The sequence below is a fragment of the Montipora capricornis genome, chromosome 14 (genome assembly GCF_036669925.1).
Source record: "Montipora capricornis isolate CH-2021 chromosome 14, ASM3666992v2, whole genome shotgun sequence".
NCBI lineage: Eukaryota > Metazoa > Cnidaria > Anthozoa > Scleractinia > Acroporidae > Montipora > Montipora capricornis.
The window spans coordinates 13,603,383-13,618,382 of NC_090896.1; the positions used below are offsets into that span (position 1 = coordinate 13,603,383).

The 15,000-nt window shown below is 38.3% G+C and overlaps 1 protein-coding gene across 1 annotated transcript in view; it reads right to left on the reverse strand.

Moving 5' to 3' along the window:
- Nucleotides 1–181: 181 nt before the first annotated feature.
- The window catches only part of LOC138031455 (prolyl endopeptidase-like), a 66,083-nt gene continuing 51,264 nt past the window's right edge, over nucleotides 182–15,000 (reverse strand). Inside the window, exons 6-9 of the mRNA XM_068879147.1 lie at nucleotides 8,061–8,110; nucleotides 1,701–1,796; nucleotides 1,200–1,304; nucleotides 182–334 (exon numbers count right to left, since the gene is read on the reverse strand). Of these exons, the coding sequence (XP_068735248.1) occupies nucleotides 182–334; nucleotides 1,200–1,304; nucleotides 1,701–1,796; nucleotides 8,061–8,110 (404 nt within the window). The remainder of the gene's footprint in view (nucleotides 335–1,199; nucleotides 1,305–1,700; nucleotides 1,797–8,060; nucleotides 8,111–15,000) is intronic.

A 15,000-nucleotide genomic window follows, 5' to 3' on the forward strand; every position in this document is an offset into this window, starting at 1 on the left:
GTCTCACACAGATTTACATTAAGGATTTTATCACCTTAAATTCCTCCCTCAGAAGGAATTGGACTTGTACTTCACCTCGCCCTCTTTCAGCTAAGTGCTTGGTGCAATGCGCAATACCTGAGCTCAGTATTGTAACAGAGAAACGTTATCTGCCCACTGGCTGTTTCTATCCTTCACTCAATCAATGACCTTTGCCATTAATTTTCTTAGAAATATCACATTTGGTACATACCTCTAAATCCTTTTTCCGGCCTGAATAACCAACAATGCTACCAATATCAAGTGGAAAACACATCAGTCTTTCCCCTGACAGATTGTGAAGATAAAGAAAGTTCTGCCAAAAGATAAAAAACTCTGTTTATTGCTAATCACATCTCAAGGGACCTTGAGCAAATACAATAGGGAGTCTAACTAATGTAAATGATGCCATTCCTGATATCAAATAATAATAATGGAACTTGTATAGCGCTCATATCAAAAATTGATATAACACAGTAAAGGCAGTACCATAAACTTGATAAGTCATCTACAACATGTTTAACAAAGTCACCACTTTCCTAGTCACTGAATAGCAGCTCACATTAATTTTATATCCAGAAAGGAACTAATAATCAAGGGCAAATCGAAAGAACGTCTTGTAAACATATAAATTTCATCTGAGCTTTAGTGGAACAAATAAAGTACCTTTCAAATTTTACTTTATTGAAGAAACTTTGATTTCATTGCGACAATTAAACCACTTGAGAATACAGGAAAAACACCTTTTCCTTCCATACTTTCTGCTCCGATTGGCAGATAGGAATGCAATGTCTACAGTGGCAAAGGAATCTTTTTTTTTTTTAATGTGAACAGCTGTTTATAAGGAGAGCGTTGCATTACTACATTAAAAATGGCTGTGAGACTTACGACAACACCACCTTATATTAAGAAAAAAATAGTTTTCAAAGGTGTTTAAAAAGGCAAGATCTCAATCTAGCCGTCTGGACATTCATAATATAAAGCGAGAAAATAGTGTCCTATGTGCACACCTCCTCCCCCCAAAACAAAGAATTATAGGCTATTACATGTAGTACGATGGCAAGGCGAGGAAATGTTTCAAAATGTGTAGCAAACATGGATACCATGAAAAGCTATATTCTTAACTCATTAGCTTTGGCTGTTCCCAACTAGGTATGTGGCACACTGTAAATGATTCATACCTTGACATCATGAAGATAACAGAGAACCAGCAAAGTCTGCTTCACGCAGGCAGCCCATTCTAACACATCTCTCTTGTCTTCCTCAACTAAGGTCATCCAGTGTTCCTTTATTATTTTGTGGAACAGAGAAATGTAGAATTTATTTAGTGATTTCTTTAACATGAAAAGTGCAGGACTCTTCATATGTACATTTCGTGTTACTGTAACACAAAGGGACACATATACATGTGTACCGCTGGTACTTTGTTCTCAACTTTGAAATTCAAGTTTATTGTCAATATCTTGTTCACGGAGGGCTAATTCTGAAGCCTGAAGAGATGTAATCACTCTCAATTAAGTATGTCACAATTTCTTTCTTGTTACACACAATATAAACTTTACACCACAAAGTAACAACCACTTGGTCACATAATTATCCCACAAAAGAAAAACTCTGCTTCTTTTTGATACTCATGATGATTGCATTGTGTGATATAAATAACTTGCACTTTCACATCTTACCTTTGCAGGTTTCAAGAAGTCAATATTGATCAACTTGTACAATGGAGCACACAAGTTGGTTTTGAAAGTAAAAATCGTGCCTTCATTGGTTATATACTAGAAAAAAAAAAGAACATTTAAGTTTATATTATAGCCTGCACATAGAAGGCCTGCATATTGCAAGCACCTTGCATGACTGTACAAATTCACATCACAACAGCTCAAAAACACAATTTCACTTTTGAATTTAATAACAAAATCTTTCTTTCTTCATCCAAACTACACATACAGTACCGCTTAAAATTATTGACCCTGACAGGACGCCATGACAGGACCCCATGACAGGACGCTTTTTTGCCTTTTTTTGCCTTTTTTGGTCAGGCTCTAAAGTTGTTGTAACAGTTGCAAGGCTTACGTCAGTAAACCTTGGTACTAAAAATATGGCAGGAGAATTGACTGAGTCTCTCACAGCACTTGCATTTTAGTTGATGCACAACTTTCTCTTTCAAACGGTAAAACTACTGAGTGACTGCCCTGCCCACTTCAGTTAAACATTTTGAAGAAGTTCCTTTCCCACGGTGTGAAGAGTAGCCACCTTTGCCATCAAGGAAAAACCACAACAATGGAAAGATACCTTTTCAAATTCATGAGTCCCGGGGGGAAATGGATAAAATTGCTCTTGTGCAGCAAAGAGGTTGGTTTTTGTTACTTCAAGTGCAAGAAAGGTTCCCTGCCCTAAAAAGCACCGTCGAACACAACATTTATCAAGAATTTGAACTACAGTGTTTACAAGCGAAAGTGGGGCGGGGCAGTGACTAAGCAAAGGTGGCCCAAACTCTGTGTTGTGTTTTGAATTTAGAGAACTTGCATGGTGAGTTTTAGTTGATACAAATCAGAAGGCTAATAGTAAAAGAAATGAGCACTAATGATGCACTACTTGTCTGTTGTCTCTTTGTGATCGTGGTTTGGCAATTTGTGTTTTGAGTTTAGTGAACTTACGTCCCGAGTCTTAGTCTATACAAATGAAATGGTGCTTAATAAAAAAAATATGCACTAATGTTGCACTTACTTGTCTGTTGTCTCTGTGATCGTTCTTTGGTAATTTGTTGCCATTCTGTCCTCTATTTCAAGAGCCGTCCTCAACCAAAGACCTATCTCTAAAAGTGAGAGAAGCTAGGAAAAGCTCACCAGTCGATTGGCCAAGCAAACTGAGAAATTGAGTCAAAAAATGTTGCCAAAATCCTTCAATCTGCCTCAAATCCGGCCAACGATATGTTGGAAGATTCGATCAAACATTCAAGGAAATAGTGTCGCTATCCACTCTGCGAAGGAAAATTCGTCACAAAATTTCAACTTCGCCATCTGTCAACATTCTTGTGACAATCAGTTGTGCACTCTTTTCAGGTGGTGACAAGTCAGCCCTCCCTTTACAGTACAAATCTTTCACTCCACCGCTTACTGGACTTAAGGAGCGTGAGGATTCATACAAGGAATTTTGTCAAGTCCGGGGAGGGATGGAGGGAAAGATTTGTACTATGGGAACAGTGACTTGTCACCAATTGACCGTTTGGGTGCACGGCCGATCGTCACAAGAATGTTGACAGATAGCGAAGTTGAAATTTTGCGGCAAATTGTTCTTCACAGATTGGATAGAGAGACTATTTCCCTGAATAGATGCTTGATAGAATCTTCGCAAATGTCGCTGGCCGAATTTGAGGTGGATTGAAGGATTTTGGCTACATTCTTTGGCTCGATTTCTTGGTTCGCTGGGCCGATCGACTGGTGAGTGTTTCCTACCTTCTCTCTCTCTTAGAAATAGGTCTTCGGTTAAGGATATCTCGCAAAATAGAGGACACAATGGCACCAAATTACCAAAAAACGATCACAGAGACAACAGACAATCAAGTGCAACATTAGGTGCTTATTTTTTTATTAAGCCATTTAATTTGTATCGACTAAAACTCGCCACGCAAGTTCTCTAAATTCAAAACACAACACAGAGCTTGGGCCACCTGTGGACTCAATAATGCGGGTCCATTCCACAGATTGGTGATTTTCGTAGTAAAATTTGCCAGGGAACCAAAGCTGCAAAGAGTTTTACTGGACTAGAGACAGCAGCTGGTATCTTTGAGCAGTTCAAAAATTTGAGTGCCCTAGAAAACACAAGACTATCAACTTTTTGCTGATCCTTATTATAAATAAAGGGGTTTGGGGGATACTAGACACTTGTCGACTTTCACCCCTGTTGACACATGTCACGCTACAGCAAGAAAAACGCAATATGACCAATGGATATTCAGTGGAAGTTAACCACCAATTTTTACTGCAATTGCAATGCACATTGCAGCCAACAAGGGAATTAATATGAGTAAAAATTTTGTAATTAATTATATCTATAGAGAAATTATGAAAATTTGCAATGAAACATCTCTGTATATTTTTGAAAATATTTTGATTTGTAATATAACAGATCCAAATTTCGTCGTTAAATAACCTCGAATAATTATTCGCTTTGTACATATATGCATATAAGAGAATCAGTGACCTCGCGATTAATTAACTGCGAAATGTTCGTCTGAAAATATGAAGGAATTGGTGATTTCGCGATTAATTAACTGCGAAATACTCGTCTTAACATATGAAGGAATCAGTGACTTCGCGATTAATTAACTGCGAAATGTTCGTCTGAATATATGACGGAATCAGTGATTTCACAATATAATTAACTGCGAAATGTTCGTCTGAATATATGAAGGAATCGGTGATTTCGCAATATAATTAACTGCAAAATGTTCGTCTGAATATATGAAGGAATCGGTGATTTCGCGATTAATTAACTGCGAAATGTTCGTCTGAATATATTAGGGAATCAGTGATTTCACGATTAATTAACTGCGAAATGTTCGTCTGAATATATATGAAGGAAGCAGTGACTTCGCGATTAATTAACTGCGAAATGTTCGTCTGAATATATATGAAGGAATCAGTGACTTCGCGATTAATTAACTGTGAAATGTTCGTCTGAATATATTAGGGAATCAGTGACTTCGCGATTAATTAACTGCGAAATATTCGTCTGAATATATGAAGGATAATGGGGCACTGTACCAAAAGAGTTAAATCATGGGAGTGACAACTCTAACAAACGTTGTTCGAGCAACACCATGTGGAACTTCGAGTCCTCCCGGCAATTTTGAAGATCCTTCCGAGTGTTTTGGTGACATTCTTGTAAAATGTCAAAACTTTGCTCTTTTTTTCTGCAGTATCCCAGAACTATGTCATATTTCCCATCAAAAAACCCAAGTCTTCTCGATTCTTTTGTTTTTTTCCCGAAACAGGCCTTGTTAGAGTTGTCACCCCCTATTGTAACCTCCTTTTTTAGTTCATCAATTTGTCAAATTTTGCTCAAACGATAGGCTGACTCGCCTTAGCGTAGAGATACCAAGGCTCTGCCGGCACTGTTATTGCAACTGCCACATGTCGTATTTACTTTTTCAAACAAGCTTTAACATTGTTTGTTCCCTTATCGCTAATGGTATCCCTAAGTTCTCTCTCTAAAGTACTTCACCCTTGCACACACTAAGATTAACATTAACTGAGTAGAAGCTTGATCGTCCACTTAAATTAGATACTAAATCTGCAGCCTTTTTGGATTTACCGATCGTGGAAATACCGAGAATTCTAGACATATTGTATAAGCATACCAACGCGACAACTCAAACGAATAGTGAACTTCAAACGAAAACTTTGTAAGAATAGCTTAATTACAACTCATGGAGGTTGCAGCCGAGGTGAGCAGAAATTCTCAAACATCCTACAGTGAGAAATAGGAAAAACATGAACATTTCGCATTCAGAATTAATCGCGAAGTCACTGATGCCCTCATATATTTAGACGAATATTTTGCATTTAATTAATGGCGAAGTCACTGATGCCCTTATATATTGAGACGAATATTTTGCAGTTAATTAATTGCGAAGTACCTGATTTCCTAATAGACCTTATATATGTAGACGAACATTTCGCGGTTAATAAATCGCTAAATCATTGATTTTCTTATATGTGAAGATGTGCATTTCGCAGTTAATTAATCGCGAAGTCACTGTTGCCCTCATATATTTAGACGAAAATTTCGCATTTAATTAATCGCGAAATCACTGATGCCCTCACATATTCAGACGAATATTTAATTTTGCAGTTAATTAATCGTGAAGTCACTGATTTCCTTATATATGTAGACGAACATTTCGCAGTTAATTAATCGCGAAATCATTGATTTCCTTGTATGTGAAGATTTACATTTCGCAGTTAATTAATCGCGAAGTCACTGTTGCCCTCGTATATTCAGACGAACATTTCGCAGTTAATTAATCGCGAAGTCACTGATGCCCTTGTATATTCAGACGAATATTTTGCAGTTAATTAATCGCGAAGTCACTGATTTCCTTATATATGTAGACGAACATTTCGCAGTTAATTAATCGCGAAGTCATTGATTCCTTCATATATTCAGACGAACATTTCGCAGTTAATTAATCGCGAAGTCACTGATACCCTTGTATATTGAGACGAACATTTTGCAGTGAATTAATCATGAAGTCCCTGATTTCCTTATATATGTAGAAGAACATTTCGCAGTTAATTAATCGCGAAGTCATTGATTGCCTCATATATGAAGATGTACATTTCGCATTTAATTAATTGCGAAGTCACTGATTCATATATATATGTAGACGAACATTTCGCAGTTAACTAACTGAAAAGTCTTTCGCTTCAGAAATCTATGTAGAGAGGCATTTTTGCTAAATTTCATTTGTCTCTATAGAGTGACAAAAATGCAAACTATGCAATTGAAAAATCTCTCAGCCAACAACGATCTTTCATAACTGATAAAACAACAACTATGTCAATACGCGCACGTGAATGGTCTTATATATGCATAGTAGTTGCATTTTACTGGTATATATTTTGGTTCATGAAATGATAAACACAACGTGACTTTTGCCAATGGAATAGCGTGGTTTGATCAAACTATTTTTGTTCTCAATAACACTAATACCCTGTTTGTCAGCAATCAACTACTGTAGTTGTGTTTCTACAATGTATGTGGAAGCATTGTTAATTGGGTAATCGTGAAGAAGAGCTCCCCAAAAAACCTGTCGGCCGACAGTCTACCGACAGCTAACCAACAGGTTACCAACAGCTTAATTTGTGCCAACAGGTTTTTTGGGGAGCTCTTCTCCACAATTACCATTAATTGTTGCATCAAGGTCTTAATTTTGACACAAGAAAGTGGAAGGTGTTAGAATCCGATAAATGTATCATACAAAATGTGTATTGGAAGTCAATTTGTGCAATCAAATGACACACAAGGGAAATAAGAACACAATGAATGCTAATTTCCATTCCACGGGAATTTCAAAAAATTTAGGCTGAAATTCTATCGAACAGGACAACCTTTTGTGCTGGAAAAGATTTCCGAAAATATCTCTTTTATTTTCTTAGAAAGGTCATAAAATTAGCAAACTACATGTACCTGTATTCTTGATTTAAAAAAATGGCATGAAAATGCAAACAAATCGAAACTGATCAATGTAACTTATCAGTAACCCACAATCGTTGTGAATGTTCCCGAATGATGGTACAGTATATGACAACTGTACTCCAACTAATGACTCAGTCTCAAAAAATACTAAGAAGTGTTTAAAAGCTTGCCCATTGTTATTTCACTACACTGTAGGCAAGGCACAACTTACACCATTGTTTAATTCTTTCATCCATTTTCTGGGAAAAAAAACGCTTTGGAATTGGGGTAAAAATTAACAGCATTTGAATATCCTTGCATGTTGGTATTTTTAGTTTGTTCAAAAATACTGCTCTTTCCCTCAGTTGTTAATTCCAGGGCAAACTAACCACGGCAAAACCATACATGTACCTCCGTTTTCCTGCGTGGAAAAAACTGCTCGAATGAGGTGATGTTCGTTCACTCCCTGTGGCATTAATGGGGTGTTGCCTCGTCCCGAGGGGAGCGGAGTTTCAGCCGGTACTATACAACCTAATATTTATTGTACTATGTTGAAATTTCAATTGTGGCACTCAGCTGTTTAAACACTTTTAGAGTTGAAGTAATCAATATACATTTCTATTGCTACTATGCACTTATTTTAATTCAGAGTACTTCAAGATTTCCAAATATTCTTTCAACAAGTACATGTACTACCACAGTAAAGCTCTATTCAATGTATCTCAGCAGGAAAGAATTAAGAAACTATTAATCGACACATAACACAGATAGAACATTCATTACACAAGAAACTTTATAGACAACAGTTACCATTCAGTGGAGAAAACAACAACAACAACATTAGTCAGTGGAATTACCTCATATTCAGCATCAAAATTATCCACCACCTTTTCATAAGAAAGCCCATCTAAAACATCAATGCAACCATAATTAAAACGATAATTGCGACTACTTTAAAGCAGTTAAATTTTAAGGGGAAGTGCATGTAGCTGAGTAGTCAGAGCACAGCTATTAGTGCAATCTGGAGTTCCTGAGTGCAAGTTCTGCTCTGACCAATAGTTGGTCTAAACAGAAGATGCCAACTGGTTTGCTTCCCGCCAGTAGGGATCCTAAGAAACTTGTCTTTATTTGCATCTATAGTTTCAATGGCCCTGAAAACCTGCTAAAGGAAGAGGTGGATTTTGCAATAATAATCTTTTTCATTGTTTATATTTATATTTTGATTATGACAATGCCATGGCTCATAATTGACCCAAAGCTCTTCTCCATAATTTTCTTAAAGATCAATTGCATGGGGAAGCCATTGAAAAAGATAAGGAGAGTGGTGGAGCGAGAGTATCCAGGAGGTTTTAAGAGACAAGATTTAGTCGGCTACAAAGAGGAGGGATGAATCTGGTTCAAATAAAGACATGGATTGCCCGCTACCATCAGGCAAAGAAAAGAGCGAAAAGGGATAGGCAGTGAAAACCTCTACTTGGGCAGAATTGCTTCAGGAACGAAGAATTGTATTGAATAGCAAAGACCAACAAAACTGAAAAAGAAACAGGCTACAAACCACTTGTCACACATCTGACAGATTAATGACAAAGAAGGCAACCAACCAATACGAGAGGACATTTTAAAGAATGAAAAACATTGTGGGGAATTAAACCACAGGGTAATCTATGAAGATGGTGTTCCTAATGATTGTGTTGTTAATAATATTGAAAGGATTGAATTGGAGAAGGCACTGAAGAAGATGACAGATGAAAACAAAGTGGGACAAGATAACATTTTGGTGGAAGTATGGCAGTGTTTGTGAGATGTACAAATAGATATGCCGTGGGACCTAGTGCAGAAAGTCTTTGCACAGGAGGAGATACATGAAGAGTGGGAGGATAGTACTGCCATACCCATCTACAAAGAGAAAGTGGACTTCCAGGACTGTAGTAATTACAGAGGATAAGGCCCACGCCGCAAGTACTGAAGATATGGGAAAAAGTCATTGAGGCAAGAATAAAAAGTACAACAGTTTGAAAAACTGGTGAAACAGTCTCATTAAAAAACACCTTTTGTAGCTTCCAATACCTGACTGATCCAGAATTCCAACCTTTTCCACCTCCCCCTCCCTCTCCCCCTTTCACTGTCGACTAGTTTTTTGTTTTGTTTATTTCTGCATTGCTAGCAAAATTGATAATGCAGTAGGACTTTTCACAGGCTCTTACATGAAGTGTAATTTGTAGCTTGTGACCGGGTAACTTCATAATGCCCCAAGAAGGTGGAGTGTCTTCATTCATTCTACAAACCGTTGCCTGATTCCTATAATTTTGCCATACTTCCTCTGGGTGGGCAGAAAACGAAGACCTGGAAAATGAACACCAAAGACCTGAAAAACTGAAACCCCAGAAAAAATAACATGCCAAACAGCAAATAACAAAAGACATCATTCATGTAGCATAAAACGATGGATAAGCTATCTCTTGTGAATTACGGTAGGGTCTTCGTTTTCCACGCACCCAGGTTGGTATGTGGAAAACAAAGACCAAAGACAAAGACCTCCACAAAAATATACAATGATGAATGGAGAGTAGCGAAACACAACATCCCTAATGTTTTCTGTGGCCGGCGAGTCATTTCAGGCAAATTCCTGTAGAGCCTTCATTTTCCACTACAAAGAAGACCTTGCAGTAATTTTGTGGGAGGCGTGGTGGCCTCATGGTTAGTTAGTTTGATTCGGGTCTGGCCGGGGAAATTGTGTTGTGTTCTTGGGCAAGACACTTTACTCTCACGGTGCCTCTGTCCACCCAGGTGTATAAATGGGTACCGGCTAATTTAATGCTGGGGGTAACCCTGCAATGGACTGGCATCCCATCCAGGGGAGAGTAGAAATACTCCAAGTCGCTTCATGCTACAGAAACCAGAGTTAAGCGCCGGCCTGATGGGCCTTCTAGGCTCGTAGCAGACTTTACCTATCTACCTGCAGTAATTTTCCTGAAATGACTTGTCTGCCACAGAAAACACTGGGGATGTTGTGTTTGGCTACTCTCCATTGCTCATTTTATATTTTTGTGGGGTCTTCGTTTTCATCTATGACCCTACCGTAATTCACGAGAGAAAGCTCATCGATTGTTTTAAAGAAAATGAATGATGTCTTTTGTTATTTGCTGTTTGGTATGTTATTTTTTCTAGGGGTCTTCGTTTTCCAGGTCTTCGTTTTCCGCACACCCTACTTAATTCTTCTGCGAATATACAACATACAGTAGAGACAAACATATCAGCCAATTTGCACCACAACATTTGTTTTTTCACCACTGTAGGTATTTGTATTCTAATAAGGTGTAGAGTGCAGAAAAGAATGTGTTTCAATTGTGGAATTAGAAGCTTATGGTTTGTGATGTAAAGGAAATTTTGCATTTTTGATTGCTGAAAACAGGATGGTTTGTAGCTTAAAAATCAGTCCCGAAACTAAGGTGTTGGTGCGATTTTTACATCTCAAAGGTGTAACATTTCCAGTGCATTGGTTTACCGTTCTCTGAAAGGGACAAATCCTCTGAAGAATGGCTCTTAGGGGAGGCCCAAATAATAACTGTGTGACTTCAATGCATTTCAGGGGAAACTACAAAAACTGTGCAAGGAAGGACGCAATTAATATTTTCTCTTCAACACATACACCAGACAAAATGACAACAGTCTTACCACCTCAACTGTTTCCACAGCAACAATACTGTGCATAAGAGACACTTCTGAAACTACCGCACACATACTACAATCTTACAACATATGCGTTGCAAAGATGACCCCAAGACAAGGAGCAGTATGCAAGATCACATGCTGGGATTGCCAGGTCACTTACATTGGTGAAACCAGCAGGAACCTTAACACACGACTTACAGAATACAAACGAGCCACTAAGAATGGCGATTTCAAAAACAATGTTGCCGAAACACCATCCAAAAACAAAACACGCTATCGACTGGGACTCTGCCATGTGGGTAACCTACCGTACAAACTATTACCAGTGCCTTACACTTGAAAGCTCTAGGTATACAAACAACATTACCTCTACCTGCAGAAATTGCACCGTTTCATCTACCAATAAGTGTGTTTTCAACCTAACTCACAGAAAGCACGCAAACCCCCCCAAAATCCAGTTTATCGCTGGCCATTTTCCATTCACAGCAGATCAGAGAATTAGGCCTTTTTTTCGAAACACCATATTAAATGCCAAGGATGTACGCCTTCCCATACCAATGAATATGCAAAGTGACCATTTACTTTAGAATGAAAACCAACTCAGACTGAAAAATTAGTAAGACTATAGTTTAAAAAAAATTTACACCTTTTCTAGCTTTCCATACCGGTGGGATCTAGAATTCCAAGAGAGCGGGTAGGTTGACGAACATCTATAAGTGCAGATAAGTAATCCAGTGCTAGACCATTCAAGGACTTGTATACCGTTAACAAAATCTTAAATTTAATTCTACACTCGATGGGTAACCAGTGTAGATTACGTAGTGCATCAGATATATGTTCATATTTCTTAATTCCTGTAATCAGTCGTACAGCAGAGTTCATTGTTCTCTGTAATTTGTCCAGGTCAGAACGGGTAGCTTCATATACGTGTAGCAGACTGTTGGCGTAGTCTAAGGAAGATAACACTAGTGCATGGACCAGTTTAGACTTTCTTGAGAGACATACTTTCTTCTACGACCAATGGATTTTATAGATAGCAAAATTTTCTTAGAAGTGTCATTGATATGGAGTGTCATGTTCATATGTTTTTCTAGAATCACTCCAAGCTCTCGTACTTGTTCAGATGGTTTTATGGTAATATCACCAGATATCAGGAACTGGAGAGGAGGACTATGATTTTTGATGAAGCGTGAAGTAAGATGCATTACTTCAGTCTTTGTTGGGTTACATAGAAGAAAGTTGTCTGTATTCCATTTGATGATATCTTCTACACAGCTGCTAAGTCTATCCAGTTCTGATGACGGCTTTTTTGGGTTGACGGCTATGTATAGTTGTGTATCGTCGGCATAAAACATACAATCCAAGCCATGTCTAGAGATGACATCTTGTAAAGGAGCCATATACAATGGAAACAGAAGTGGCCCGAGTATCGACCCCTGCGGCACACCAAATTCCAGTTGCCTCAAGGAAGATGCAACTTCACCGATGACAACTTTTTGCGAGCCATTAGTAAGATACGATTGAAACCATTGTAGTACACTTCCAGTAAAACCAAAATAGGACTTCAGACGAGACAGCAGAATTTGATGATCAAGAGTGTCAAACGCCGCCAAGAGGTCGAGTAAAACAAGTATCACATCAGAGTAGTCATCAATAGCTCTTAAGATATCATTAGTGACTTTAATCATAGCCGTTTCAGTGGAGTGGTACTGACAGTAAGCTGATTGTAGTGTAGGGAACAGCTTAGCATCTCGTAGGTAAGCATGTACTTGGCTTGCAACGATTTTTTCAATCACTTTGCTTACGAAGGCTATATTAGCTATAGGTCGATAGTTTGATTTTAATTTTTTGTCCAGATCATTCTTTTTAAGCTTTGGTTTGACCTGCGAGATCTTCGGCTGAGTCGGGAGTGTACCGCTAGACAGAGATGACATTATTATAGATTGTATAGCAGGTAGTAGTAAATTAAGATGGTTCTTAACCACATGAGTCGGTATATGTTCCAGAGAACATGTTTTCGATGGCATGGACCTGATGACTTTCTCAGTTGCATTGCTGTCAGGTAAGTTGAACTCACTGAGTTGAGTTAACGGCAAGATTGCAGACATGGTATCTTTCGTTTGACAAGCTGGATGTAGCTTTTCGATTTGCGTATACCTCGGATCTTGTTGATGAAGTTCATATTAAATTCATTGGCGAGAATTTCTCGGGAGTTATGTGTTGGTAGTATGTTTTTGCTGGTCTTGAACAGGCTGTTAACAATCGATCTTATTTTTGTAATATGATGTTTTGCAGTTCTCTAGCAATCTGTTGTAGCGTTCACATGCCTCGATGTACATCTGTTTGTTAACTGTAAGTTTCGTCTTTCTGAATTTCTGCTCAGCTCTACATTTCTCTCTCTTGGCTTCACGTAGGTCTTCGTTGTACCAAGGGGCCCATGGACGAAGGTTTACCACTCTAGTTTGAACAGGAGCAAGCTTGTCGTCGATGTCCGTTTTAACAGAGAGATCTTGATTAGCTAACAACTCTTTTAGGGTGGCTATAAGTACATCGCTGTTAAGTTGCTTGGTAGATCTGATTGTGAGGGGTATTTTAGAGAGTGGTGGTCGTGGACAGTTCAGTTTACATGTCACTACTTGATGGTCAGAAAAGACGTCACTGAGTATGCGTACATCGGTGACCAAGTTGCTGTTGTGTTGTGTTATAATTAGATCTAATGTATGGCCTTTCCGGTGAGTAGAACCCAATACATGTTGAGATAAATTAGCAGAGTCAAGTATGTCCATGAATTTAATGGTATTACAGTTTGTGGTGTTATCAAGATGAAAATTGAAGTCACCGGCAACGAGTAGTGGCTGTTCGTGCCGCGACAGTTCCAATAAATCGTGGAATTCAGTAAAGAACATAGATACATGTATTGTTAGTTTATTTTTTTTCTTCGATGGTGGGGGCCTGTAGATAACTATAAGGCGCGTGTTGAGTTTGCCTTACACAACATTTAGTTTGATGCGCTCGAATGATTTGAAAACATTGTCCGAATTCATTGTGATGCTAAGTTGATGCTAAGTTGTTTTGAGTAAAACACACCGACACCATCGCCTTTGCCACTTTCCCTTGGGACATGCACGAATGAATAGGTCTTGAGCGTATTTAAAATTTCGGTAATGCTGCTGTCGTCAGTAGTTTTACCAATCCAACTTTCAGTGATTGCGAGGATTTCCTTTTTATTAGATTGTATAATATCACACACTCTGGCCACTTTCTTTGCGATTGACTAAGCATTCCTGACGGCAAATCGTAATTTCATTTCTTTTCTTTTTGTCGACAGATTTCAATTTGCTTAAGATTATTTACATTTCTTGAATTTGATGTATAATGAAGATTATTCCATTTTGTATAGTGGGCGTTGTGCGATGATCGTTCACTCGTGTCAACCAAATTGGAGAAACTAGCGCGACGGCTAGTATAGTGTTGAGAATTAACTTTTGTGCGTCGAATTATTCTCACAGGAATAATGTTCTTGTGTTTAACGACATCAGTATTCATGATCGCCGAAGTTGAAGATTCTGCATGGTGACATCTCTGAATATTACTGTAAGCGTTGATAAATAAATCCAGTAGGTCCGGTTGTTGATTAATATATAAGGAATTAACATTTTTGTAGGCAGTAATAAAATAATAAATCCATGTGTTCTGCAGATAGATGCACCATAGGTAGCGAAGAGTTTAATGCCGATTCATGAAGGGTAGTGTTGTTTATCGGTGAATTTAAACTTTGATCACTTGTGTAGTTATTTTGGTGTTTCCCAGCTTGATGTCGATTATATGTAGCGCTGGTTGGTCCTGGGTTGCTATGTATATCGCAGCAAACTGCAAAGTAGGTGGACAAGGTTACATGAGAGTCAAATGGCAGACTGACAACACAAGAGCCGTGCTTAGTTTGTTTGACAATTTCGTGCTTAAGGCAACTTGAACGACGACTGAAAACTTTCAAATTTGTAGAGTGTGGTAGTATATAGTTTCCTGACGAGTTTGGTGATGTTGCAGGACAAGTGGAAGGTATAATATACAAAAATATCCGTAGAGCGATGAGAGTACGTCTTCCCACCATAATGCATGCCATAA